General features: G+C 59.5%; 2 protein-coding genes across 2 annotated transcripts; one reads left to right on the top strand and one right to left on the bottom strand.

Moving 5' to 3' along the window:
• Positions 1–316: 316 nt before the first annotated feature.
• On the top strand, positions 317–7979 carry CNTNAP1 (contactin associated protein 1; the record flags this gene model as incomplete). Its single annotated transcript, XM_083877479.1, has 24 exons — positions 317–395; positions 1441–1542; positions 1662–1855; positions 1956–2103; positions 2304–2507; positions 2575–2759; positions 2845–2988; positions 3312–3573; positions 3651–3800; positions 3868–4039; positions 4128–4234; positions 4340–4459; positions 4601–4804; positions 4893–5049; positions 5205–5332; positions 5447–5614; positions 5691–5909; positions 5986–6225; positions 6302–6538; positions 6708–6835; positions 6945–7038; positions 7156–7389; positions 7512–7559; positions 7644–7979. 24 exons carry the CDS (start codon positions 317–319, stop codon positions 7832–7834), a joined length of 3915 nt encoding a protein of 1304 aa, XP_083733605.1. The 3' UTR covers positions 7835–7979.
• A 1137-nt stretch (positions 7980–9116) lies between these two features.
• EZH1 (enhancer of zeste 1 polycomb repressive complex 2 subunit) lies at positions 9117–20906 on the bottom strand. The gene is made up of 20 exons (XM_083877344.1): positions 20848–20906; positions 20207–20327; positions 19694–19822; positions 19280–19399; positions 18648–18768; positions 17821–17994; positions 16849–16951; positions 16429–16592; positions 15580–15671; positions 14837–15011; positions 14227–14423; positions 13735–13826; positions 13168–13208; positions 12601–12726; positions 11906–12084; positions 11338–11433; positions 10882–10963; positions 10672–10752; positions 10468–10552; positions 9117–10358 (listed from the first exon to the last, which is right to left on the bottom strand). Exons 1-20 carry the CDS (start codon positions 20856–20858, stop codon positions 10298–10300), a joined length of 2250 nt encoding a protein of 749 aa, XP_083733470.1. The 5' UTR covers positions 20859–20906; the 3' UTR covers positions 9117–10297.
• Between the last annotated feature and the right edge of the window lie 2546 nt (positions 20907–23452).

Below are 23452 nucleotides of genomic sequence, written 5' to 3'. Positions count from 1 at the left end.
CACCGCCCAGGAATCCCCCGGGGAGCTCCAGCACAGCCTCACCGTGCCCCCGTACCCCATCCACAGAGCCCCGTCCCGGTGCAGCCCGGGGCGGAGAGCAACTCGCCGTGCCGAGGAGCGGGGAAATCGGGCTCCCGGGCGGAGCATCTCCCGGGGCGCGGCCGCGGGTGCGGGGGGGTGGCCGGAGCTCTGCGCCGCTCCCGGCCCGGCCCGGCCCGGCTTCCCCCCCGCCCCGTGGGCGGAGCCGCCGGCCCCGCTCCCCCGCGCGGCTGCAGCACCGGGAGCGGCGGCGCCGAGGGCGCTCGGGGCGCTCAGCATGGGCGCCCGCCGCCTCCTCGGGCTCCTGCTCGCCGCCTGCGCCGGTTTCCTGAGCCCCGGGCCCGGCTGCCTCGCACGTAAGTGGGGCCGCAGTCCCGGGAGCGGCCGCTCCGCACTGCGGGACCGCGCCCGCCGCCCCGACCCCGCATCCCGAGCGGTGCCCGCATCCTCCGTTCTCTCGGGCACCCATCCTTCTTCCCCGGGCATTCTCCAGCATCCCTCGGTATTCTCCGCTGGCCCCGTTCGCGTCTCTCCCAAGGTCACGGCCGGACACGGCGGTCCGGGCTCTGTCCCCGACCGCGCCCCGCCCGGGGCGGCCCCGCCGCAGCCCGCCCCCCCCCCGCCGGCCCCGCTCCCGGCCGCAGCCCCCGGGGACCCGGGACAACCGGGACGGCCCGAGGATCCGGGATGCCCCGGAATGCCGGGGACAGCGGGGCAGCCCCGCGGGACGTGCCGGGCTCCGCCAGCACCTCGGCCAGCGCCGCCACCCGCCGGGCGGGCCCCGCCGCGGGGCTGCACCGGCCCCCAGCCGCTACCGCTACCGGGGCAGCCGCTCGGGAACGGGAACCGGCGGGGCCCCGGGCGCACCGGGCAGCTCCCTGTGCCCCCCTGAGCCAGCGGTCGGGGTCTCCTCCCCGGGGCCGGGGCGAAGGGCCGTCGGGGCGGTGCGGTGTTCCAGGGGACGGGAGAGTCGGGGGGCGGTGGGCTGGGGGCTGATGCAGCACCGCTCCTACAGTGAGGGCTGGGGGTGCTCCTGGGCTCCCCGCGTTCCGTCCGACCCGGTAGGGGACTCTGAAAGAGGTTCGGGACCCCGGCCCCTCCGGAGGGTCTTTTGCCGATGCCCCGAGGGTTTGCAGGGGATCCCCCGGGGTCCCAGGCGGGACCGTTCCCCGCCGGGGCGGGGCAGAGCGGGGGGTCCCGTCGCCCACGTCAGTGCGGAGGCGGCTGGTGCCGGCGCCGGGCCCGCAGAGGTGTGTCAGCTCCGCTGCAGTGGGAGGGGAGAGCAGAGCGGGCCCGCCGCTCCGCCGGGCTCCCTCAGGGTCCGCAGGGCTGGGGAGCTCCCACAGCGACACTGCCCAGCTCAGCGCTCCGAGGCCGCCCCCAACTCCGTTCTCCCCACAGGACCCTGCTATGATGAGCTCGTTGCTCCTCTTTACTCCTACTCCATCGGTGCCTCCTCTAGATACAACATCTTCTATTCGGCCAGCTTCGCCCGTCTGCACAGTGAGTCCCCCCGCGGAACTGGGATGCAGGCGGGGCAGGGGAGGTGGGCAGGGACCGTCCTTGGCCAGGTTTTGCCTGTGGCGGGGTTGAGGGGCCCCGCTGAGCTGCTCCCCCCGCAGGCACCAGCGGCTGGTCCCCCGACCCCCGGGATAAGCAGCCCTGGCTCCAGATCGACCTGATGCAAAAGCACCGGATCAATGCAGTGGCCACGCAGGGAACCTTCAACACCTATGACTGGCTGACACGCTACATTGTGCTCTATGGAGACCACCCTACGAGCTGGAAACCCTTCTTCCAGCAGGGCAGCAACTGGGTAGGGGGGAGCCCGGGATACACTGTGGGAGGGGGGTCTCTGGGGGGAATAGAGACCCCTGGCCTGGAGCAAGGCGTTGACAGTGACCCTTCACCCCCAGACATTCTTTGGGAACGTGAATGAGAGCGGGGTGGTGCGGCATGACCTGCATTACCCCATCCTCGCACGATACATTCGCATCATCCCGGTGGCCTGGAACCCCCGCGGGAAGATTGGGCTGCGCCTGGGCCTCTATGGCTGCCCCTACCGTGAGTACCTGGCCAGGGCCTCCAGCAGCCCTGCCTGGCAGAATCCTGGCTCTGGCACACCTAGAAAACTCACTCAGAAGGGGCTGTGCCCAAATAGTCAGCAGCCATGGCAGAGGCCATAGCAGAAGGGTGTGTTCTCTGTGCCAGGGCACCTGCTGCTGCAGGCAGTGACATGGGTGGGGCTGCTCTGCTCTCCCCAGGGTCCCATGTGCTCTACTTTGATGGGGATGATGCCATCTCCTACCGTTTCCGAGCCAAGAGGGTCAGTACCTTTGAGGATGACATCTCCTTCAACTTCAAGACACTGGAGCAGGATGGAGTGCTGATGCATGGGGAGGGCTCACAGGGTGACTACATCACAGTGGAGCTCAAACAGGCCCAGCTCCTCCTGCACATCAGCTTAGGTGAGCTGGGGCCAGGGGCCAGGGGCGTGGGGCCAGGGGGCCACCAGCTGATGCTGGTCCTCCCCAGGCAGCAGCCCACTGCATGCCAGTGAGGGCCACACAACGGTGGCGGTGGGCAGCCTCCTGGATGACCAGCACTGGCACTCCTTGCACATTGAGCGTCTCGGCCACTACGTCAACCTGACGCTGGATGGGGAGGTCAAGCGCTTCCGCTGCCGTGGCACCTTCGACCAGCTTGACCTGGAAACCGAGGTGGGTGCACTGGGCAGGGGGATGCCAGGATGTCGACCCGTGGTGTCCTCCAGAGAGGGGATGACACCCTCCCTCTGCCTACCAGGTATTCTTCGGAGGGGTGATTGACCATGAAAAACAGCACCTCACCTACCGGCAAAACTTCCGGGGCTGTGTGGAGAACATCATGTTCAACGGGGTCAACATCGCCGACCTGGCCCGGCACCGGCGGCCCAACATTCGCTTTGAGGTCCAGCCTGGGGGGATGGCCCCTTCTCTGGGGGTTCTCTCCCTGCTGTGGGGGGATCCCTTTCCTGGGTGTTCTTAGCCCCACTGTGGGGTGACCCCTCCCCTGGGGCAAGGCTCCCTGCCTGCTGTGGGGTGATGTGGGGCTGTGCTCAGCCGAGCGGCGCCAGATTGACCGTGCAAGGTTGTCCCTGGCCTGGGGCGCCTGCCTGGCTCTGCCAGGCATTGGGATCAATTGGGCATGATTGAGGTCAGGACTGTGGGGATGAGAGGGCCTCCCTTCTACGGGAACATTCTCTTCCTCACCCCTCCCATGGTCACTCCCAGGGCAAAGTGGGCCACTACTGCCAGGACCAGCTGACCAGCCCCATCACCTTCGCTGGCATCAACAACTACGTGCAGGTGCCAGGGATCCCACGGAGGAACCGCCTGGCTGTCAGCTTTTGCTTCCGCTCCTGGGACACTGCTGGCCTCCTGCTCTACACCGGCTTTTCTGACAACCTGGGCTCCCTCGAGATGGTGCTGAGCGAGGGGCAGATCAATGTCTCCATTGCCCAGCCTGGCAAGAAGAAGCTGGAGTTTGCTGCAGGTGGGCTGGGGAGCCAGCACGGGGCTGGGGGTCAGTCTGGCAGTGGAGCATCCCCACACACCTTCCTCTGCACACAGGGCATCGCCTGAATGATGGCTTCTGGCACTCGGTGCACCTGGTGGCACGGGATGGCTCAGCTGTGGTGAACATTGATGATGATGATGGTGCTGAGTTTCGGGTGGCTCACCCCCTCCAGCTACGCACTGGCAACAAGTACTTCTTTGGAGGTGGGCAGCAGGGCAGGGCCCGGGGCAATGGGTGCCTGAGGGCTGCTCACTCTGATCTGTCTTGCAGGCTGCCCCAAGCCAGCCTCAGTCACTGGCTGCCGGTCAAACCAGACAGCTTTCCACGGCTGCCTGCAGATGCTGAACGTAGACATGCAGCCCGTGGATGTGGAGTGGCTGATACAGCAGCGGCTGGTGCAGTACCACAACGTGTTCTTTAATGTCTGTGGGATCACAGACAGGTATTGACTGGGACAAGGGTGCTGCCTGGGAGTGGGGGGCATTGGGGGGCTGTGCTGGTGTTGGGACAGGAGCCTTCTGTGCCCTCAGGTGCACCCCCAACCTGTGTGAGCATGACAGCCGCTGTATCCAATCCTGGGATGACTTCATGTGCATCTGCGACCTGACGGGGTACAAGGGGGAGACCTGCCACAAATGTGAGCCTGGAGCCTTGTGGGTCAGGGACAATGGGGGCACCTGCAGCCCCTACTCCTGCCTGGTGCCTTCCTTGCACTGACCTCCACCCCATTCTTCTCTTCCAGCCCTTTACAAGGAAACATGTGATGCTTACCGGGTCAGTGGGAAGACCTCAGGCAACTACACCATTGACCCAGATGGCAGCGGGCCACTCAAGCCCTTCACGGTGTACTGTGACATCCGAGGTGGGGGTAGCAGGAGGGCAGAGGGGACCTCTGTCTGGTGTCCCTGGGAACCAGTCCTTGCCTGTGTATTGAAGCTGGAACAGGATAGAGGGAGTGAGGGTATCCTAGGGGTCAAGTCCTAAAGCTCCCCTTTCACTGCAGAGGACCGAGCGTGGACCATCATCCGGCACAACCGTCACTACGCCACGCGGGTGACGGGCTCCAGTGTGGACCAGCCCTACCTGGGGGCCGTGGAGTACTGGAACGCCTCCTGGGCCGAGGTGTCAGCCCTGGCCAATGCCTCTGAGTACTGCGAGCAGCGCATTGAGCTCCACTGCTACAACTCCCGCCTGCTCAACACCCCCTGTGAGTGCCGAGAGCAGGGGGCGGTGCTGCGTGGCTGCACTGCCAGGCCATGACACAGGGCGTGTCCTGACCCTCCCTGTGCCTGCAGCCGGGCTGCCCTTCAGCTTCTGGATGGGTCGGAACGATGAGAGGCACTACTACTGGGGAGGCTCCCGGCCAGGCATCCAGCGCTGCGCCTGCGGGCTGGAAAAGAACTGTGCTGACCCCCAGTACTTCTGCAACTGTGATGCTGACCACGCAATTTGGTGAGTGGTGGCAGCTGTGGAACAGGAGCTGTGGGGTGGGGGCTGCAGTCATGGGGGGCACAGACTCTGGGACACTCAGATGAGGGTAACAGGGCTCTGGGCTGGTGAAGGGACAGAAACACCTCATGGTCCCTCTGATGCACTCATATTTGCAGGAGGACAGACAAGGGTCTGCTGACCTTTGTGGACCACCTGCCCGTCACCCAGGTTGTAGTTGGAGACACCAACCGCACAGGCTCTGAAGCCCAGTTTGTGCTGGGGCCCCTACGGTGCTATGGAGACCGTAAGTGCCTGGCCCCACAGAACATCCCCTGTCTGCACAGTGCCTACACCTGCCTGTGGTGTCCCACATGGAGGGACCCTGCTCATCCCCCACTGCTCCTCCTGTTTCCTGCAGGCAACACCTGGAACACCGTCTCCTTCAACAGGGGCGCAGCCCTGATCTTCCCCACCTTCCAGGCCAACCACAGCCTTGACATCTCCTTCTACTTCAAGACCACTGCTCAGTCTGGAGTCTTCCTGGAGAACCCAGGCTACCGAAACTACATCCGCATTGAGCTCAACAGTACGGGGGGGCAGAGGGTGCAGGGCTGTTGGGGGCAGAAGGGCTGGGGCCTTTTCTCAGCATCGTGTCCTTGCAGCCACCAGGGACTTGGCATTTATATTTGACATTGGGAATGGGGACGAGAATGTGACGGTGAGGTCGGTGGTGCCCTGGAACGATGACGAGTGGCACCAGGTGAAGGCTGAGCTCAACGTCAAGCTGGCGCGGCTGCGGGTGGACAAGCTGCCCTGGGTGGTGCGGCCATTCCCCCCACAGAGCTTCGTCCGCCTGGAATTTGACCGGCCCCTCTATGTTGGTGAGAGCCCCTGGCCATGCCCCTGCACCCCTAGTCCTCACATGCCCCAGGGCACTGAGCCTTGGCCCCGCTGCAGGCGCAGCAGAGCACAAGATGCGCCCGTTCCTCGGCTGCCTGCGGGGACTGCGGATGAACGGGGTGACGCTCAACCTGGAGGGCAAAGCCAACGAGACGGAGGGTGTGCGGGTCAACTGCACCGGCTACTGCCAGGACCCGCCGGTGCCCTGCCAGAACAGCGGGCTCTGCGTGGAGCGCTACAGCCACTACACCTGCAACTGCAGCATCTCCGCCTTCACCGGGCCCTTCTGCAACCACGGTGAGTGGCTGTGCTCCGCGGGGTGGGAGGGGCCGAGGAGCCGGCGCTCCTCTCACCTCAGAGGCTTTTCGCACAGACATCGGTGGGTATTTCGAGGAGGGCACCTGGGTGCGGTACAACATCCTGCCCATGTCGCTGTACGCCGCCCGTGAGTTCGCCAGCATCGTGAGCAGCCCCTGGCAGCCGCTGCCTGGCTACAACCTCACCAGCGAGGAGGTCAGCTTCAGCTTCAGCACCACCTCAGCACCTGCTGTGCTGCTCTACGTCAGCACCTTCGTCAAGGACTATATGGCCGTGCTCATCAAGGATGATGGTGAGGAGAGGATGCCCTGCCCTGGGGCTCACCCAGAGCCTGCATGGGGACCCCTATCTGGTGCTGGGGCTGCACAGGGTGCTCCTCTCTGTGGATACCAACCCTAGAGATGGGCTGGATGTGTCCATTGAGAGGTCCAGCCCTGCTGACAGACCTGTACTCCCCACAGGGAGCCTGCAGCTGCGCTACCAGCTGGGCACCAGCCCCTACGTGTTCACTCTCACCAACAAGCCAGTGACAGACGGGCGGCCCCACCGTGTCAACATCACCCGCCTGCACCGCACACTGTACACCCAGGTTAGGGCTGGGGCACCCTCCCAATGGGGCCTGGGGCTTCAGGTCAGGCTGGGAGGGGGCTTGGGCAGGGTGGCTCTGTGGGCACTGATGCTGTGCACCTACTTCCCAGGTGGACTATCTCCCCATCATGGAGCAGCAGTTTTCCCTGTTTGTGGACAGCAAGTTGGACTCGCCCAAAAACCTGTACCTGGGTCGTGTGATGGGTGAGCTGGGTCCTGCCCTCAGCTGGGGCCCCATGCTGGGGTCTCTGGGGTCTCCTCTGCACAGCATGGCCCTTCCCCTCTTAGAGGGATGAGTAATATCCTTCTGTGGCCCCACAGAGACTGGCGTGATTGACCCCGAGATCCAGCGCTACAACACTCCTGGCTTCTCAGGCTGCCTCTCAGGGGTGAAATTCAACACCCTCGTGCCCCTCAAAACCATCTTCCACCCCACCAGTCCCCTGCGGCCCTACAGCATCCGGGGAGAACTGGTGGAGTCAAGCTGTGCCTCAATGCTCCCCCTCAGCACCATCCTTATCCCTCCTGAGATGGACCCCTGGTACATGGCCACAGGTGGGTGCTGTGCTGGGACCCTGGTGGGGATGGAGCCCTCGTCAAGCACCAGCTGCAGAAGGGAAGCTCCACCGTGAGACCTTGCAGCAGCCTGGTCTCAGCTGCCTACTCTGTCTCTGCAGAGTTCCCCCACGTACACGACGACGGCTGGATTGGGATCATCATTGGGTGTAAGTGAAGCCTGTGGCTGGTATCCCACAGCGGCACGGCCCTGCGGCCCCTCCCCTTCCCTCACTGCTGTCTGTTCCCCGCAGTCGTGATCTTCCTGCTCCTGCTGCTGGGAGGGCTGCTGGGGCTGCTCTACTTCTACCACCACCGCTACAAGGGCTCCTATCACACCAACGAGCCCAAGGCCATCCAGGAGTACGGCGGTGCTGCCAAACCACCCTCGGCACGCAAAGAACAGAACCTGCCCCAGATCCTGGAGGAGCCGAGAGGGGACTAGCGGGGCCGGGGGTGGGACGGGCTCACAGCCCCCGCAGCCCCGGGAGCCGCCCGGGAATGAGAGAGCGTCGCGGGACCAAAAGGCCGAGCACACCTGAACTGCCAACACCCGCCTTCAGACCGACCGGACCGGACAGGACCGGACCGGACCGACCGCCACCTCCTCCCCACGGCCGCCACCGACCGGCCCCCGAGTGCGGCCACGATCCGCCGAGCCCCGCTCGCCCCGGACACGCCGACAGCCCGGCGGCAGGCTGCTGCCTCTACAGCTGCCAGATCCTGCCTGGCCTCTGTCGGGGAGCCCCAGGCCCGGCTCCCACCCTCCCTCCGGCCGGGGGCACCCGGCTGCCGCCGCCCGATAGTGCTGCCCGCGTAGATGCCCCGCTGCTTCGCTCGCTTCGCCAGCACTGCACAGAGCCACGAGCCCCGGCCCGCACAGCCGGGCTGCCCAGCAATACTCCTCACCGGCGCCGCGCATGCCGCCACCGCACCTTGCTGAGATGCTGCTTTCATAAAATCAGGTACAGATCCTTTCTACCATTTTTTTTGTTGCTGGATATTCTACTACTACTACACTCTGGTTTTTTTATTCTATGGGTTTGTATAAAAAACCAAACGGAAGCTCCCGCGGGGCGCGACGTCCCGCGTGTCGTGGTACATGGTCTGTAGTTTGCTACTTCTCTGTACGAAGTGCCAGTCCTGCTGATTACCTCCAGCCCAGGGAAAGCTCCTGTTCACTTGCTGTGTTGTGGTAAGACAATGTTACAGATATGCATTTATCTACCCAAAGGCCTGGCTCCACTGGGCACCTTATTTTTAAAAAGTCTGTTCTTTCGAATGAGATGTGAAGATAATCAAATAAAGGCAGAATGATGGCGTTTGACACTCCCCAGCCTTCACCTTGGCAGCCTGGGCAGATCCTCTCCTCCCACCCCGGCTCAGCCTGCACCAAGGGAGGCACCACACTGACAACAGCAATTCCTGGTCCCAGAGTGAGATGCAGTGTGTAATGAGCTGGGGCTAGAGGCAGCTCGGCTGCTGCTGCACACACAGAGATCATGTCCTGCTCTCCCCACCACACACTTCTTCCCCCTTCCCACCTTGAGCCAGTGTGATTCAGGCAGCTGGCAGAACCAGGCCACTTGTGATTCCCCCTGGACCGTGGGAGCCACATTAGGGACGGCTGGGCTGAGCCCAGCAGGCAGGGGACAGCCTGGGGATGAGCTGCTGCCCAGATTAACAGAGGCCAGCAAACAGGGGAGGGTCTTTGCTACCACTTTATTATGACAAAGGCTACAAGCCATGTTATTTAAAGTGCATTATTATTACCATTATTCACTGTCAACAAACCACAGACACAAGCCTGGCATAGTGCAGATATGGCCAAAGTGGCAGAAGACGCTTAGGCAAGAGCAGGGTTGGCAGGAGCTGGGTGGGTGGAGGTGGCAGGGAGCAAGGCTCAGGCAGGTGCTGGGATACAAGCACTGCTCCAGACAGACCTAAACACCTCCAAGCTCCAGGGGCCATCACGGACAGTGGGAAGGACAGCCAGCCTGGCCTGCCATGGCAGGGCACTGGGAAAGCATACTGAGGACTGGGCCAGGGAGGGCTTGGCTCCCAGGCAAACCCAGCACCTCTGTGTGTTCCTGGACTAAACAGCTGGGAGGGGGCTGGGGCCCTGGAGCCAGGTCAGGGCTCATCCAGGCTCCCCATGTCATCCTGGGAACCCAGCCCTGGACATTGGGAGCACAGCCCAGCACCCAGCACCAGGCCAGACAGGAGGCTGGTGGCATATGTGGCTCTCAGGGGACAGCCCCAACCTTCAGGTCACCCCAGGCCCCATCCAGCCTGTCCTGTCCTGTCCCAGGCCTGGAACAACATCCCGGTAAAGGTGCTGACAGATGCAGGACACCTGGGATGCCTGCAGTCCCTCCATCCCAAAATACAGGGCCCAGCCGCTAGCTGAGGATTAGTTTAAAGTGCATTTTTCTTTCCTTTTTGCATGGGGTGCCAAGGCTAAGCTTTACCCTGCCAGAGAGTATTTCCCCTTTATTCCCAGGGCCAGGGGGTCACAAAGCCCAAGGCAGGTTATTGAGAAGCCTCCCTGGGTCACAACAGGCAGTGACTGTAACATTGTCCTCTACCCAGCTCAGTGGCACCCCTACTCAAAATATCGTGTTGCATAGTGCTGTTCTCCCATCCCCAGGCAGCCCTTGGTGCCACTCCAGCCACAGCTGGGCAGTCCCCATTTCCCAGCCAGCTGGGGCAGAGGGGACACCACCCTGAGACAGCCATGGCCCAGGGGCTGCTTACACTCCTGCCCCGAGTCTTTCTGGTGTCTGGATGGAAAGTAGCACTTGTGACACACACAGCAGCAGGAACAGCAGCAGTCATGTCAGCGTGAAGCAAACATGGCATTGCTTACAAGGTGCAGCAGCAAGGTGTGCCAGAACCACCCTGGAGCTTAGATGATGTCCGTCTCCCTCTCTATGCCGACATACTTCAGGGCATCTGCCTGGCTGTACCTACAGGACAGGAAGCCAAGGCTGCAGCAATGACCTCCCATGCTCCCCACAAACCTGCACAGAGGGTGGGGTCAGCCCTGCAGCCCAAAGTCCCCGCTGGCCAAAGTACCTGTAGTCAAAGAAGAGCTCCTCTCCTGCCTGGATGGCTCTCTTGGCAAAGATACCAATCCGGTGGTCTCCGTTCACCATCACAACTGCAACCAGAGATGATACAACATCAGAGGTACAACACCAGAGATGTGCAGCCCCGGCCTGGGCCAGAGCTCTTGCAGCACCATGTCCTGCCTGGCCCAGCTGGGCAGGGGGACCTCACCTTTCGCATAGCAATTGGGGTTCACCGAGTGGTTGGCAAAGCGGATCTTATTTCCTTTGCGAGTAGCGTCAACAACAAAATCTATTTAAATAAAAAAGAAAGAAACCATGGTGTAAGGCCAGGCCTGTCACCCAGGCAAGAGGTGGGCTGAGTCTGCCCACTTAGCCAGCAGCCCTGGCCTCTCCATCCCTGGCACCCTCAGGAAGTTACCATTGTTGAGGTTGAAGAGGAAGCTGGACATGTACTTGTCGTAGACCTTTCCTCGCCTGTCAGCCTCATCCTGTGAAATGAGCTGTAGAGAGAGATCACCTTGTGAGACTCAGCAGCTGAGGGCTGAGCCAGGTGCTCGCCTGCCTCCTGGAAACACCCTCCTGCTCTCCCTCCCAGTTCACGGGCAGGAGCTTGCCAGGGCACCCAGGGATGGGGCAGGGCCAGAGCAGGGCTCTTGGGCAGCAGCACAGACACAACACTCTCCTCCACAGTGGAGGGCCACAGGTACTGAGATGTGTCCCCACACAGCAAAAGGCTTCATCTCCTGACCTGGTCAGAGCGAGCCCATGGGCACAGCCAGGTTGGGGAAGGCAGTGACCTCACAACCAAAGCTCTCCCATCACACACAGCCCTGTGTGCCTGGCCAGCAGCCCCAGCACAGGCAGCAGCACTGACCTCCCCGCAGTACTCGGAGATGAATTCATTCTTCTGCACAGCCTCCTTGATGAAAGTCCCCCAGCCAGCCACGTCTGATGGGGCCAGCAACAAATGCTAGAACCAAAATGAAAGGAATTGGGGAGAGTTGGCAGGTACAGCACCTCACAACACACAGATCATGGGGGCAGAGGGGAGCCAGTGTCCACCCAGCATCCCCTTGTTATGGTGATACACAGCTCCCTACAGACTTACACCACTACATGGACCTGCACAGGACCTGACACACAGTAATTTGCAACTTTCTCTGAATTTCCTTTTTTTTTCATCTGCAATTCCTTGCTCTGACCAGCAGAATGGAAAACTAAATCTTTCTCTAGAGTTACTTTACACACTCCATTGCTCTTGCCTTAACTCCCATCTCCTGATTTTCACAATCCCTACTCCAGAGTAAGTGCTACTGAGGCCCAGGGCAGAGCAGATTCTTTTCCAGACTCTGGCACTCTGGCAGCTGCAGGGAAGTTGTTGTCCCCACACACAGAGCAGCAGCTGTGTGTCAGCTCTGCCCCTGCCACGCTGCTGTCAATACCTTCTTGAGGCCCCGCTGGATGCTGCAGTTCTTGCAGGAGACCACCTTGCAGTCCCAGTGCTCCGAAGCGCCACAGGTGAGGCAGAGGTCGGGGTCACACTCCCGCACAGCCAGGTAACAGGGGCACTGCTTGGTGTTGCACTGGGTCTTACAGCGGCAGCCTGGGAAGCGGTTCTGACCTGCAGCAACACAGAGCATGGGTTTGCTCTGTGAGCTTTGGCAGAGAACAGAGAGCCCATGCAGGGTGTCTGCTCCAAGTGCTCCTCCCCAGCCAGATCTTGCCCTGGCAGGCCTTGGGCAGGGACAGAATAAAGTCTGGCTGTTTTCTCCATTGCAGAGCTGGGAATGGAAGCCCAGACAGGAAAAACAAACATGGCAGAGCAGCGACCTAATGCCCACCCCAACTGCTGGAGGAACATCCTGCTCACAGGGGACCAGCAGCAGCACCCACAGGATATAGACACAGGGATGAGCACTAACAGGAGTGTCTCTCAGCTGCCAGCAGCTGCATGGCAGCACAGAACTATTTCCTTTTGGACTTTAGCAGGCTGCTAACAGAACTGCTGTGGATGGACAGAGCAGCAAGTGCAGGAATAAAGTAGGCCCCCAGCAAGCCCCAGCTCTGCACCCTCCCTGTGCTCTATGCCAGGAGAGCTGGCTGCTTTCCTGTCCGTTAGTCCTTGACTTCTTCTTACAGTCAGGGTTGCACTGGCAGAACTTCTCACAGAAATTCTGAGTCATGATGCAAGGGCAGGAACTGTCACAGGGATGCTCAGGGTGGTCACAGGGCTGGTAGTTGTACACCTGGGTTGGTGAATTATCTAAAACAAGAAGAGAAATGCCAAGACTGGAAACTGCATGTTGCAGGAAACTTTTCAAAGCAGCAAGTGCAGGGCTCTGGAGCCAAGGAGGTGCAATCTGCCCATCTGCTTGCAGGGAGCCTGGCAGCACCCAGCTCCCAAAGGCACACACATGGCTGTGCTCACTGACCACAGCCCAGTCCACAGAAGGGCTGCACACCAGCCAGCCCTCAGCCTCCCCTGGCTGCACCAAACTCCACACCTGCAGCCTCAGCAGGTACTGGGATGGCCATAATGCCCCTGGCACCCCAAGGAGCCTGGCCAGGGACAGTGACTCTCCTCCATGCTGCTGGACCTGCCCGGCTGGTGAGCAGGACAGGGCCATCCGGCTGCAGCAGTCAGAGCTGGAGAACTCAACCCTCACAAACCTCCCCTGACACAGCCACAGCAAACAAACAGTACCTTTCTTCAGCTGGATCTTCCTGCAGTGTGCAGCCCACAGCCTGGAAAAGAAACAGAGAAGGTTGAGGGGATGTGTTAGCCATTAGGGAGAGACAGCCAGCACTTCTCCACACCAGCAGCCAGCACAGCAGAGATGGGCCTGGCAGATTCATGCATTAATGATCAGCAGCCACCATAAAGTGGAGAGAGATGAGAGTGATGCAGCTGCAGCAGAAGCTCTTTAAGCCAAACACCAGAGCCAGAATAATACTGGACACATTGGGATCAACAAAGTGGGTTACAAGTCAGGGAGCTGAGGCTGCTGTTAGGGAAGTGGCAGCAGGACCAGCAGCCAGTGCTGCTCTACCCTCGGGCTGAGCCTGGGGCTGCAGGGCCACTGAGCCCCCCAGGCAGAGCAGCAGCCCTGGAGCTGGGCCAGGCCAGGACCCAGCAGCAGCAGCAGCCCCATGTGACAGCAGGACGTGCGCACAGATGGGAGCCAGATGGGGATTACCAGGAATGCGTTGGCACAAAAAGCAGCAGATCTGGTTGCATTTTAAGAACAAAACAAGCTTGTCCAACACTTGCCTGTGCTTCCTTTTCTTCTTCTGGGATGGATTCATTAACTCATTTGTTGGCAGTTTCGTTATAAGTGATTCCTTCACTGCAAACTGAAAGACCTAAAGAAGAACACAAGCAAAAAGAAGAAACAAGTTCAGTGCACTCAAGTTGTTTTATCAAAAACATAAGGAGAGTGTGAGTAAGCACAGCAAGGCTCCCAGGCCTGGGCCCAGGGAGCAGCAGCTCCGGCCCATTTTCTTGGCTATGGCACACTGCCTCCTCCTGCCTGGAAATCACACACCTGGCTGAGACACTGCACGTGGGAGGGAACCCACAAAACCAGCACACAGGGCTCACTCTGCCAATAGCTGCACTGCTGCAGAGTAACACCCTGAACTCCAAAAGCATTGATCTGGCACATTCCTCAGGGAGGTCTGTGGCAGAGAAATAAAGCCACCAGGCAGTGGCTCTGGCCCTGGCCTCTCTCTTGCTGCTGCATTGCCTGCTCTGGGCACTCACCTGCTTGCAGGTCTTTGTCCCCAGCAGCCTGGCAATTGAGCAGAAGTTGTTGAAGTAGGTGCCATGAAAGACACGGAAGAGTGACTCCTCAGCTCCTGTCCACTCCACGGGCTCCTGTGGTGTCTCCACTGCAAACAGCTGGGAGGAGGCCGGGCTCAGCTTCTGCTTAGTGGGGGTTTGGCAGCGGGAGTTGGCCTCTGGCAGGAAAGGCAGACGTTAAGCCAAACACACCCTGGAAAAAGGTACTTGGCCATCATGATTTTGGGGAGTAGTAGTCCCCCCACAGTGCCCTGCAACCCTACACTGCACTCCCAGCCACACACTTCTGCTTCTGGCCAGGCACAGTGCTCAGGACCCAAGGGCTTGCTCTGGGTTTTGCAGCTCCCAGAAAGCTCTTGCTTTGCCTAGCAACATTCCTCCTTCCTGGGAGAGGACAGTGAATCCCACAGCAGCAAGGGCAGGGCTGCTGTCCCTCAGCTTTACTGAGAACACTGACTGCTAACTCCAAATTCTCCAGCTGTGCAGGAAGCGGAGGGGAGCTCTCCAGCTGTGGGGAGCTGCCTGCCCTCACTGCTCACACAGAGAGGAGTGGGTTGTCTCAGGACCATACCCGAGGAGCTAGAGGCCCACTCGTTGCCCGTGTCCCGGTCGCTGTCGCCCTCCCTGGTCTCAGTGAGTGCCGGGGTGTTGGAGCAGGAGGCGCTCACCACGTGGTGCCGCCGGCGCCGCCGGCCTGAGCACTTGGATCGGGGGTTGTGCAGTGCAGCAAACTCCTTGGCTCCTTCCTGCAAGCAGAGCAGAAGACAAGACAGGTGGCAGATGACCAGGGAATGCAGGAAGGCTTCTCCACAGGCCTTGGGACAAGCCCTGTCCTGCCGCCACCAAGAGCAGGTGGAAGTGACTGGCCATGTGTGGTCCCTTCAGCAAGTGCCAAACCCTGCCAGCTGTTTGTCTTGCAGGTTCCCACTTTGCTCCCTTTGGCATTGCTGCCTGGTCAGCAGAGGCTCCCTGGCCCTGAACCCCCAGCCCACTCCTCTGGATCCTTCTGGCTTCTCAGTCTGCTCCTTTTTAACGTGGGCTTAATTTCTCTAACACTACACTGAGTCCAGAGAAATCACCTGTCACACAATTTCCCATCTGCTAGCTCTGGAATTAGGGCTTTGTTGGAGATCTGCTACAATATGCATCTGGTAAGGTCTGCATTTGCATTTATGCTCCTCTGAATCCAACAAGAACCAGAACTAATTCTGAAATAATCATCCAAGTTGTGAAAAAGATCCACAGAGCTCTGCAGAGCAGAGCTGGCCAGGGCACTTCTCTCATGGTTTCTAAAGCAGTGACACAGAAACATACCAGCCAGAGGAAACAGTCCGCGCCGCAAGGATCTGGCTCAATCTTGGTCTCTCTATTCTTTCGTTTGTACACATTAGGAGTAGCATGAAAAGCTGAAAAAGTAACAGTTATCTTTACTATTAGCATTCTCCAAGAGTCTCCCCCAAATCTGCAAGGGACAGGAAGCAGGAGCCTGTGTGCCTGAGGGTTCCCCGGGCAGCAGTGCCCGAGGTGACCAGACCCACAGGGTAACCCTGCTCCAACCCACAACGGGGACTAGGCAGCTTGGGAAGGAGAGGCCATAGGAAAAGAATCTGCTTTCACACTGAAACAAAAGACCACGTCATATTAATATTATATCTTTTAATAAATAATTCACTGAAAAAAGTCCTGTGACTTCCCAAAGAAGCCCTTAGAGAGCCCTGGAGAACAGCAGGTCCAGCAGCTAATCGGTATCCAAAAGGCTTTGGCAGGACCAACCGCAGGAACATGACTAAGACGAAGCTGTAAGTTCCAGGGAGGCAACAAAACACAAGAGGCATGTCCAGACTTTGGCAGTGAAACATTCATGCCTTTCACTGACGAGCTTCTGCAAAGCAAGAGCAAAGTCTGGTGGCGGCAGGACTAGGGCACAAACTGCCGGGAGCTGGGACGCGGTGTGCTGAGGGGACGGCCACGCTCGTCGGTCTGCCATCCATGGGAGCAAAGAGCTGTCCGTGCAAAAGGCTTCTGGGCACCTGTCAGCTCCTAAGGCCCCAAACTCATGAGGCACCACCCCTCCAGAGACTCCAGCACAGACTAAGCAAGGCGTGCAGAGGAAAACTGAGGAGAAAGGGCTCTAGGGAAGCGTCCGGCTGAGGCGGCACTTACGATGCAGGAAGCAGTCGTATTTGAAGCAGCGGCGGCAGAAGAGGGTGTGGAAGGAGTGCAGGGACTGCTCCCGCTGCACCGACTTGGCGCAGGGCCCGTCGATGTTGGGAGTGCACTGCGGCGGCAGCACGTTGGGGTCTGACACCTCCGTGAGCTCCCGGTACCTGTGGGCAAACACAGACACTCAGGGATGTGCCTCCTTTCCCCATTTGTGACAGATTTACATGCCTACGTCGCCACCTGGGCCTCCCAGGTGCCTCCAGGGCAAAGTGCAGTTTGTACCACTCCAAACACACTCTGCCCACACAGCTGCAGGCACTGAGCTTTGTGGCCCAGCCAGCCCACAGTGCTGGTCTCTGAAATAAAGGTTTCAACTCTTGCTGAGAAAGGGGACAGACAACTAGTGCAGGGATTTTCTACCTTTCTTTCATATCTTCTGGGAAGCCATACTCAGGAAACATGGAAGAAATAGCAGTGAATATCATGTCATTGGGGAACCTCTTCTTGGAACACTTCTTGTTACCTACAAAGAAGAAGAGACACAATTCTTCAGCCAAGCTGATGTGGATAGGTCTTTCCTCCTTGCACAGAGCAATTCCAGAGATGCTCAGGATTGTATTTTAAGACAGAAATGTAATCCCATGCACAGCAGATAAACCTTGTGTCCAGCAAACAGGCTGAGGTATTTCCAGAAGCAGTGCTAGGCTACTTTCAGTGCAGCACGATGTACTGCTGGAAGTACCAACTTTTCTTAAGCACTATTACTATTTATTTCTGCCAGGGCAGAACTTGCAGACAGTGCTTTTCTACATGCACAGAAGTGTTGGTGTTTGTGCCGCCCGCATCACTACAGATCAAGGACAAAGAAAAATCACCCATCAGCATTCAGAAGGTCATTGAGGACACATGAAAATCCCACAAACCAGAGCTTCCTCTAGGCAACAAGAGCTCCAGGTGGCACAGGAGAGGGAAGAGGAACACTAATACATGGAAAGCAGGTCTGGAAGGGATTTGAAAACGTCCATCTCCCTGCCTCCCACAGAAACAGACCCACCCACACTTCCCTGACAGGTGCTTGCCAGACCAGCACTTGAAAACATCCCACAGCCTCTCAGATAACACCCAGCTCTGCTAATCTCACCAGGAAGTGGGTTTTCAGATTACTCATCTAAATTGCTCCTCGCCACACTTTAAGATGGTGATTTCTTCTCCTGTCCACAGCTGACAATGAGAACAAACCATTTCCCTTCTGCTACAGAACTTGTCAAGCTGGAACTACTCTTGGTGACACAAACAACCCAGTGATGGCAGGAGAGCAGTGCCCAGTGCTCAGGTAGGTCAGGACAGAAATGTGACCAACACAATTCCCACTTCTCTGGGGGCCAAACCCACCTTCGACTGCAATTCGCTTTCTTTTCCTTGTCACGGGCAGCTCCTCTTTTCCATCCTCCTGCTTCACCTCAGAATCATTGTGTCCTTCCTCTTCCTCGTCCGAGTACTGATTCAGAGCATTCACTAGCTCCAGGAACACAGCATCACTGATGAGGACTGACCCTGAGATCATTTCTGAAACACACAGAAGTGGGACTGCCACCATCTTTCTCATTTCTCGCCATGGCAAGCCACAAGCCAATGTGCTCTGCTACCCACCAGAGCCCTTCTCTCAGTTTTTTGGGGGTAAGTAGTGTCAGTAGTGGTGTATCATTTCAGCAATATGGGGACAGGCCACACCAGTTTTCCCTGTCTTCCTCCCCGCTGGGCAATTTTATGATGGGGCAGGCAGCGCTTTTCATTGATTAAACTCTTGGCTAAGGCAACAAGCAGAACAGGGTTGCTGAGCTACTCCCCCTCTAGCACATTTTCAGCATCCCAGAGGATGCCTATGAATCCCTATACATAGAAGCACTGGCTCCAGAGCACTCCAGGCATTAAAATGGAGTGAGGTGTCCAAAGGCAGGAATGTGCCCTTGCAAAGGCGAATGGCAGGCACCATTCCTGTTTCTGAGAGCTCCCACAGAAAAGCTGGTTGCTGCTGCCACCTTTCGACCTCTGAACTACTTGGATATGTTACTTCCAAGAGACTGAATCATAGAACTGCAGGAAGGGATCTTAAAGCTCATCTTGTTCCAGCCCTGCCATGGACAGGCCACTAGACCAGGTTGCTCCAAGCCCCATCCAGCCTGGTCTGGAGTGGACAGAGCTGGTTGCTCCCAGGTTACCTTCTTCTCCATGAACTTTCCCATCATAGTTATTAATGAGTTCTTCAATGAAAGTTTCATCTTCTTCCTTCACCTCGTCACCCATGTAAGGGATATTGCACAGAACCGTTTCATCCTCCACCTGAAAAGAGATCAGACACAACTCAGAAAAGGAGTGTTTGCTGACCCCAATGGGGCTGTGCCCAAGGCTTCTCTGCTCCCTCAGACCTGCCAACAACACAGTGCACAGCAAAGGTTCAGATGTCTCATTACTGACACATCAGTGCTAGCCCATTGTAACCCAGTCACAAATGAAAGGAGCTGCCTAAGAAATAAAACTCTTCACATAAAGGGAAATAAACATATTAGGAAAAAACATAAACAAACAAAACCCCTCCAAAAACATATTTGCTCCTTGAATCCTGGGAAGCAATGGTGGCTCTGTCAAGAAGTCATGTGTAAAGGAGACTACCTGGCTAAGGAAGCGTGGACACAAGGCTGGTTTATGGGATTCTACAAAACAAGCAACTAAAGCAACACTTTCCATCACCTCTCAAGCAGATGTTGCCTGAAACAACTGGGATGAAGAACCCCTTCCCAGCTGTGTAACAATCTGACACCGACCTCACTGAGACCCTGCACTTCCCACGTACCATGAAATTCTGCTGAAGAGGGGACCAGGAGTACATAATGGGCACTAGTGCCACTGTGTTCAGGGTCCTCATGTACAGTGTCTGGCTGGAAAATCCTGGGAAAATGCTCTCAACAGTGCACTGGAATACAAGTACAGAGAAGGTCAGTGAGGAACCACCCTGGGAGGCTGCCACAGCCTGAGGAAAACTGAATTCAGGACAAACACAGAAGCCCCACATCCACCCTGTGGAGTCCATCACAGGAAAAAGCCTTGGGGGTACTTTTTGTCCATTTCTGCATTCCAGAAGTGTGAGGCATGGCCTGACACTGACCTAAGACAACACAGACAAAAACTGACCCATATCCCCACAGCTCCCTGCAGAGCCCTGGTTCCAGTCCCCACCTGCTGTTGCTGCCCCTTTTCCCCTGCACACCTGTTTCAGGAACGAGTGCCCACTGACTGGCTTCATCAGCTGCACTGGCTGCACTCGAAGCTTCTTCCAGTCTTCATTCAGGATCTGAGTCTTTTCATGAACCTTCGCAAAGTTGGCCACAAAGAGAGCCTGAAAGGAGAGAAAGGAGCTCTCAAAATTTAAAAAAAAAAAACAAACCCAAAAAAAAAACCCAAAAAAACCCCCATTGAGAACTCCCATAGCACCGAAAGGGCTCAGCAGGGAGATCCTGTAAAAACCAACTGGGAATGAGCTCTCTTGCTGCAGTTCCACCAGTGCTTGTCCAACGGCCTCGTGTGTGTGACAGCTACTGCCCACACAGCTCAAGACAGAGCATGAGGATAACTGGCAGCAATTCCCATTGATCCAGCTTGCAAGTCAAGCACAGCTCATCAGTTCCCCTTGCTGACACCCTCTGGTACCACTCAGACACTCTGAACTGAAATTAAACCTTTTTGGGGCATCCCAGCCCAGTCCCTGCTGTGGCTGCTGTACCTTTGCTCCCATGTTTGCCTGGAACCTCTTGAGCTGCCGCAGCCGCATGTACTCGGACTTGACTTTCCTCTTCCAGTACATGATACACTTGGATGTCGGAGGAGTGGTAATTTCCATTTTTCTGTAATAGTACAGAAAGAATAAATATTAAATAACGGTGAGCTCAACCCCGAAACAAGTGACATTAGCAAAACGTCCCTGTGGATGAGAAAAAGACTCTTTATATCATAGACTTAAACCAATCAAAACAACGCCGTCGCCCTGCAGTGCTCCTGACTGACTGCGGAACAGCCCCAGCCGAAGCGCACGGACAGGCCCGGGACAGCGGCAGGGGCGGTGCTGATCAGAGCCGCGCACTCCCGTTCCCCAAGCCCCCGGGGCAGACCGTGAGCTCGGGGGTTGTTGGGGTCCCCGCCCTCCCCCGGGACACGCCGCGGGTCCACTCCAGCCGCCCTCCCTGCCGCTCCGGCCGGGCCCGAGCGCTCCCCGCGCCCGGGAACAAGAACCGGAGCGAGCCCAGGCCGGTGGCGCCGCCGGCCGGACGAGCGGGTCCGAACCCCGCAACACCCTGTCCCCGGGGCCCGGCCGGTACCACCGGGAGCCGGTGCCCCCGGGGACCCCCCGGCCCCGCCCGCACTCACTGCTCGGCCATGGCGACAGGGGGAGGCCGCGCGCCCCCGCCACACTGCGCGCGCGCCGGCCCGCCCCGGCCCCGCCCCCTGCCCGCCTCAGGCCCCCGTTCCCGCCTCAGGCCCCGCCCCCTGCCCGCCTCAGGGCCCGGTTCCCGCCCCGGCCCCGCCTCTGTCCTGCAAAAGGCCCCGGTTCCCGCCCCGGCCCCGCCTCCGTCCCGCCACAGGTCCAGGTTCCCCCCTCAGGCCCCGCCCTCCTGCTCACCTCAGGCCCCGGTCCCCGCCCCGGCCCCGCCTCAGACTCCACCCCGGGCCCGTATCAGGCCCCGCCCCGCCCCTCTCCCCTCCAGGCCCCGCCCCTAACATCCCCGGGCTCCGCCCCGCTCCCCACACACCTCCCAGGGCCCGCCCCGGCCCCACCTCAGACCCCGCCCCTTATGCCTCCAGGCCCCGCCCCTCACACTCTCAGGCCCCGCCCCATGTCGCCGGTGCCGGTGGGTCTGGGGTTCGTGGCTTGTCCTGACCCAGCGGAGCGGACCCGTTCCAGTCTGGAGGACACCCCCGTCGGCTGCGGGGAACGGGTTAAGCGTGGCGGCTCGGTGCTGTGCCCGCCCATTCTCGGTGTGCCGGGGCTCTCCCGGCCCCTATTGCGGGCCTGGGCTGGTCCCGCGGGAAGCGCTTGGTGGGACATCGCCGTTCCCGGCCGGTTCCACCGCCCTCCGAGCCCCGGTACAGCCTTGCCCGGGGTGACCACGCTCCCTGACGAGCCGTAGCGGTGGTCCCGGTCCGTCTGAACCCACCGCCGGGCCTCCCTGTGGCGGCGCCGGGCAGGAAGCGGCTGCTGGCGGCAGCTTTCCTGCCCCGGGGGCCCCGGCGCTGGGGAGCGGACGGAACCGGCTCCTGCCCCGGCGGGGCCCCATCCATCCCCCGGCCGCGGTGCGGAGTGTCGGCTGCCCCAGGCACCCTTTCCCCGCAGCTCCGGCGGGGATGAGCAGGGCCCGCCCGCAGTCCCGCATCCCGCCCGCACTGGGAGCTCCGCTGAGTCAGCTGGGGCGGGGCCCCGCGTCCCCAGACTGCCCGGGGATGGGCTCGGGAGCGGGCGGACAGCGCTGGGACGGGCCGGGGGCCGGGATCGATGCCGGGGGAGCCCCAGCCCGGGCGCAGGGATGGTGCTGTCGGGAGGATGAGGATGCTCCCCGGGGTACCGCTGCTCTGCTGCCTGCTCCTGTCTCCCGCGGGTGCGGCAGAGGCAGCTGGAGGTGCTGCACGGAGGCCCCAGAGGGTTGGGCACAGGGTCTGGTAGACAGCGAGTCCCCACAGGGCCCCTGGCCTATTTCCTCTGTCCCAGTGCAGCTGTGCTGGGGGACAGCTCACCTGGCCCCTCCTGGGCTTCTTTCCGAGGATCTCTGAGCAGGGGTCACAATGCACTTCTCTGCCCCCAGGGCTGGTGTTGGCTCTGAAACTTCTCTTCCAGGCTGCAAGGGCCAAGGCAGGGCCAGGAGCCCCCTGCTTCCTTAGCCCCTTCACTTCTACTGTACTCAGCTTGGCCTGGGAGGAGGAGGAGGGATCTCTGATGTACTGGGACCACCAGTACTGGGCACTGGGGCTGTTCCTGCCTGGGCAGCCCTGCATCCTGTGTTCCCTTGTGCAGGACATGGAAACACTGAGCATGGGGATCTCAAGGATGAAGGTAATACACCAATGCCATATCCCATGTGGCTCCAGCCCTGCCTTCTGCAGCAGGGCTATAGTGGAAGGGCAATGTCCAGCACCCCTTGGACCTCACATGGTCCCACAGGTCCTGCCACCACCAGTGGCACAGTCTGTCCTTCCAGGTGACTACTGGATGAGGATGGTGAGTAGAGCTGCCCTCTTGCCATCCTGGCTGTCCTTCCCATCCACCCCAGACCTCGATGAGAATCTGTGCAATCATGCAATCTGTGCTGGGGCTCATAAGAGCCTCAAAGACTCACTCCTGGCTTGGCTGAGCCCACGGGGCCCCCACAGTCACAGCCCTGGCAGCCCTAGTGTGGGACTTCTAGGGCTGGGTGCCGGACTGACAACAGAGTGCCTGCCTCATCCTGGGCAGAGTCCAGGGTTCACCCCCAACAGCCCTCCTGGAACCACACTTGGGGGGAGATCTGGGAGGGGGGTGACATCCCAGGGTCTGTCTGGTGCTCTGCAGGGTCTCTGGAAGTGCTGGTGGTGCCAGCCCACTGCCAGGACACCTACCAGGGCTTGATCTCCCTCTGCTGCTGGGCCCCTTTCCATGGCATCTTCATGGTCAACCCCAAGAGAAGTCACTGCCACTGGGACCAGGTCAGCAGGTGGGTCAGCATCAGCCCCAGCTATGCCCCAAGCACACTCAGAGCAGGACCATCACAGGGATGTGTCCCCAGCCTTGCAGGCTGGCCTCATGCTGCCCCTTCCACAGCACCTACAGCAGCATCCTTGACACCTTCTTCCTGCAGGTCCACGCTGAATCCCTCACCAGCTGCACAGAGGCTCCTCAGGCTGGGCAGTTGGCCCCTCAGTGTGGCTGTGGACAAAGGGCTTTGCTGCCTTGTGCCCTTTGCAGCTGCCCTCACACTGAGCAGAGCCTGGAAAGAGGTTCAAA

The sequence above is a fragment of the Zosterops lateralis genome, assembly GCF_965231275.1.
Source record: "Zosterops lateralis genome assembly, chromosome: 24".
Taxonomy (NCBI): domain Eukaryota; kingdom Metazoa; phylum Chordata; class Aves; order Passeriformes; family Zosteropidae; genus Zosterops; species Zosterops lateralis.
The sequence above is the reverse complement of the archived record's forward strand: the minus strand, read 5'-3'. Positions and strand labels throughout refer to the sequence as shown.

Excerpts from the sequence above, each read along its gene's own strand:
- EZH1 (XM_083877344.1), bottom strand. Across the intron at positions 15,672-16,428 it reads ATACGACTGCTTCCTGCATC|CTTTTCATGCTACTCCTAAT; the intron begins GTAAGTGCCGCC and ends TTACTTTTTCAG. Across the intron at positions 12,727-13,167 it reads GAAGATCCAGCTGAAGAAAG|ATAATTCACCAACCCAGGTG; the intron begins GTACTGTTTGTT and ends TTCTTGTTTTAG.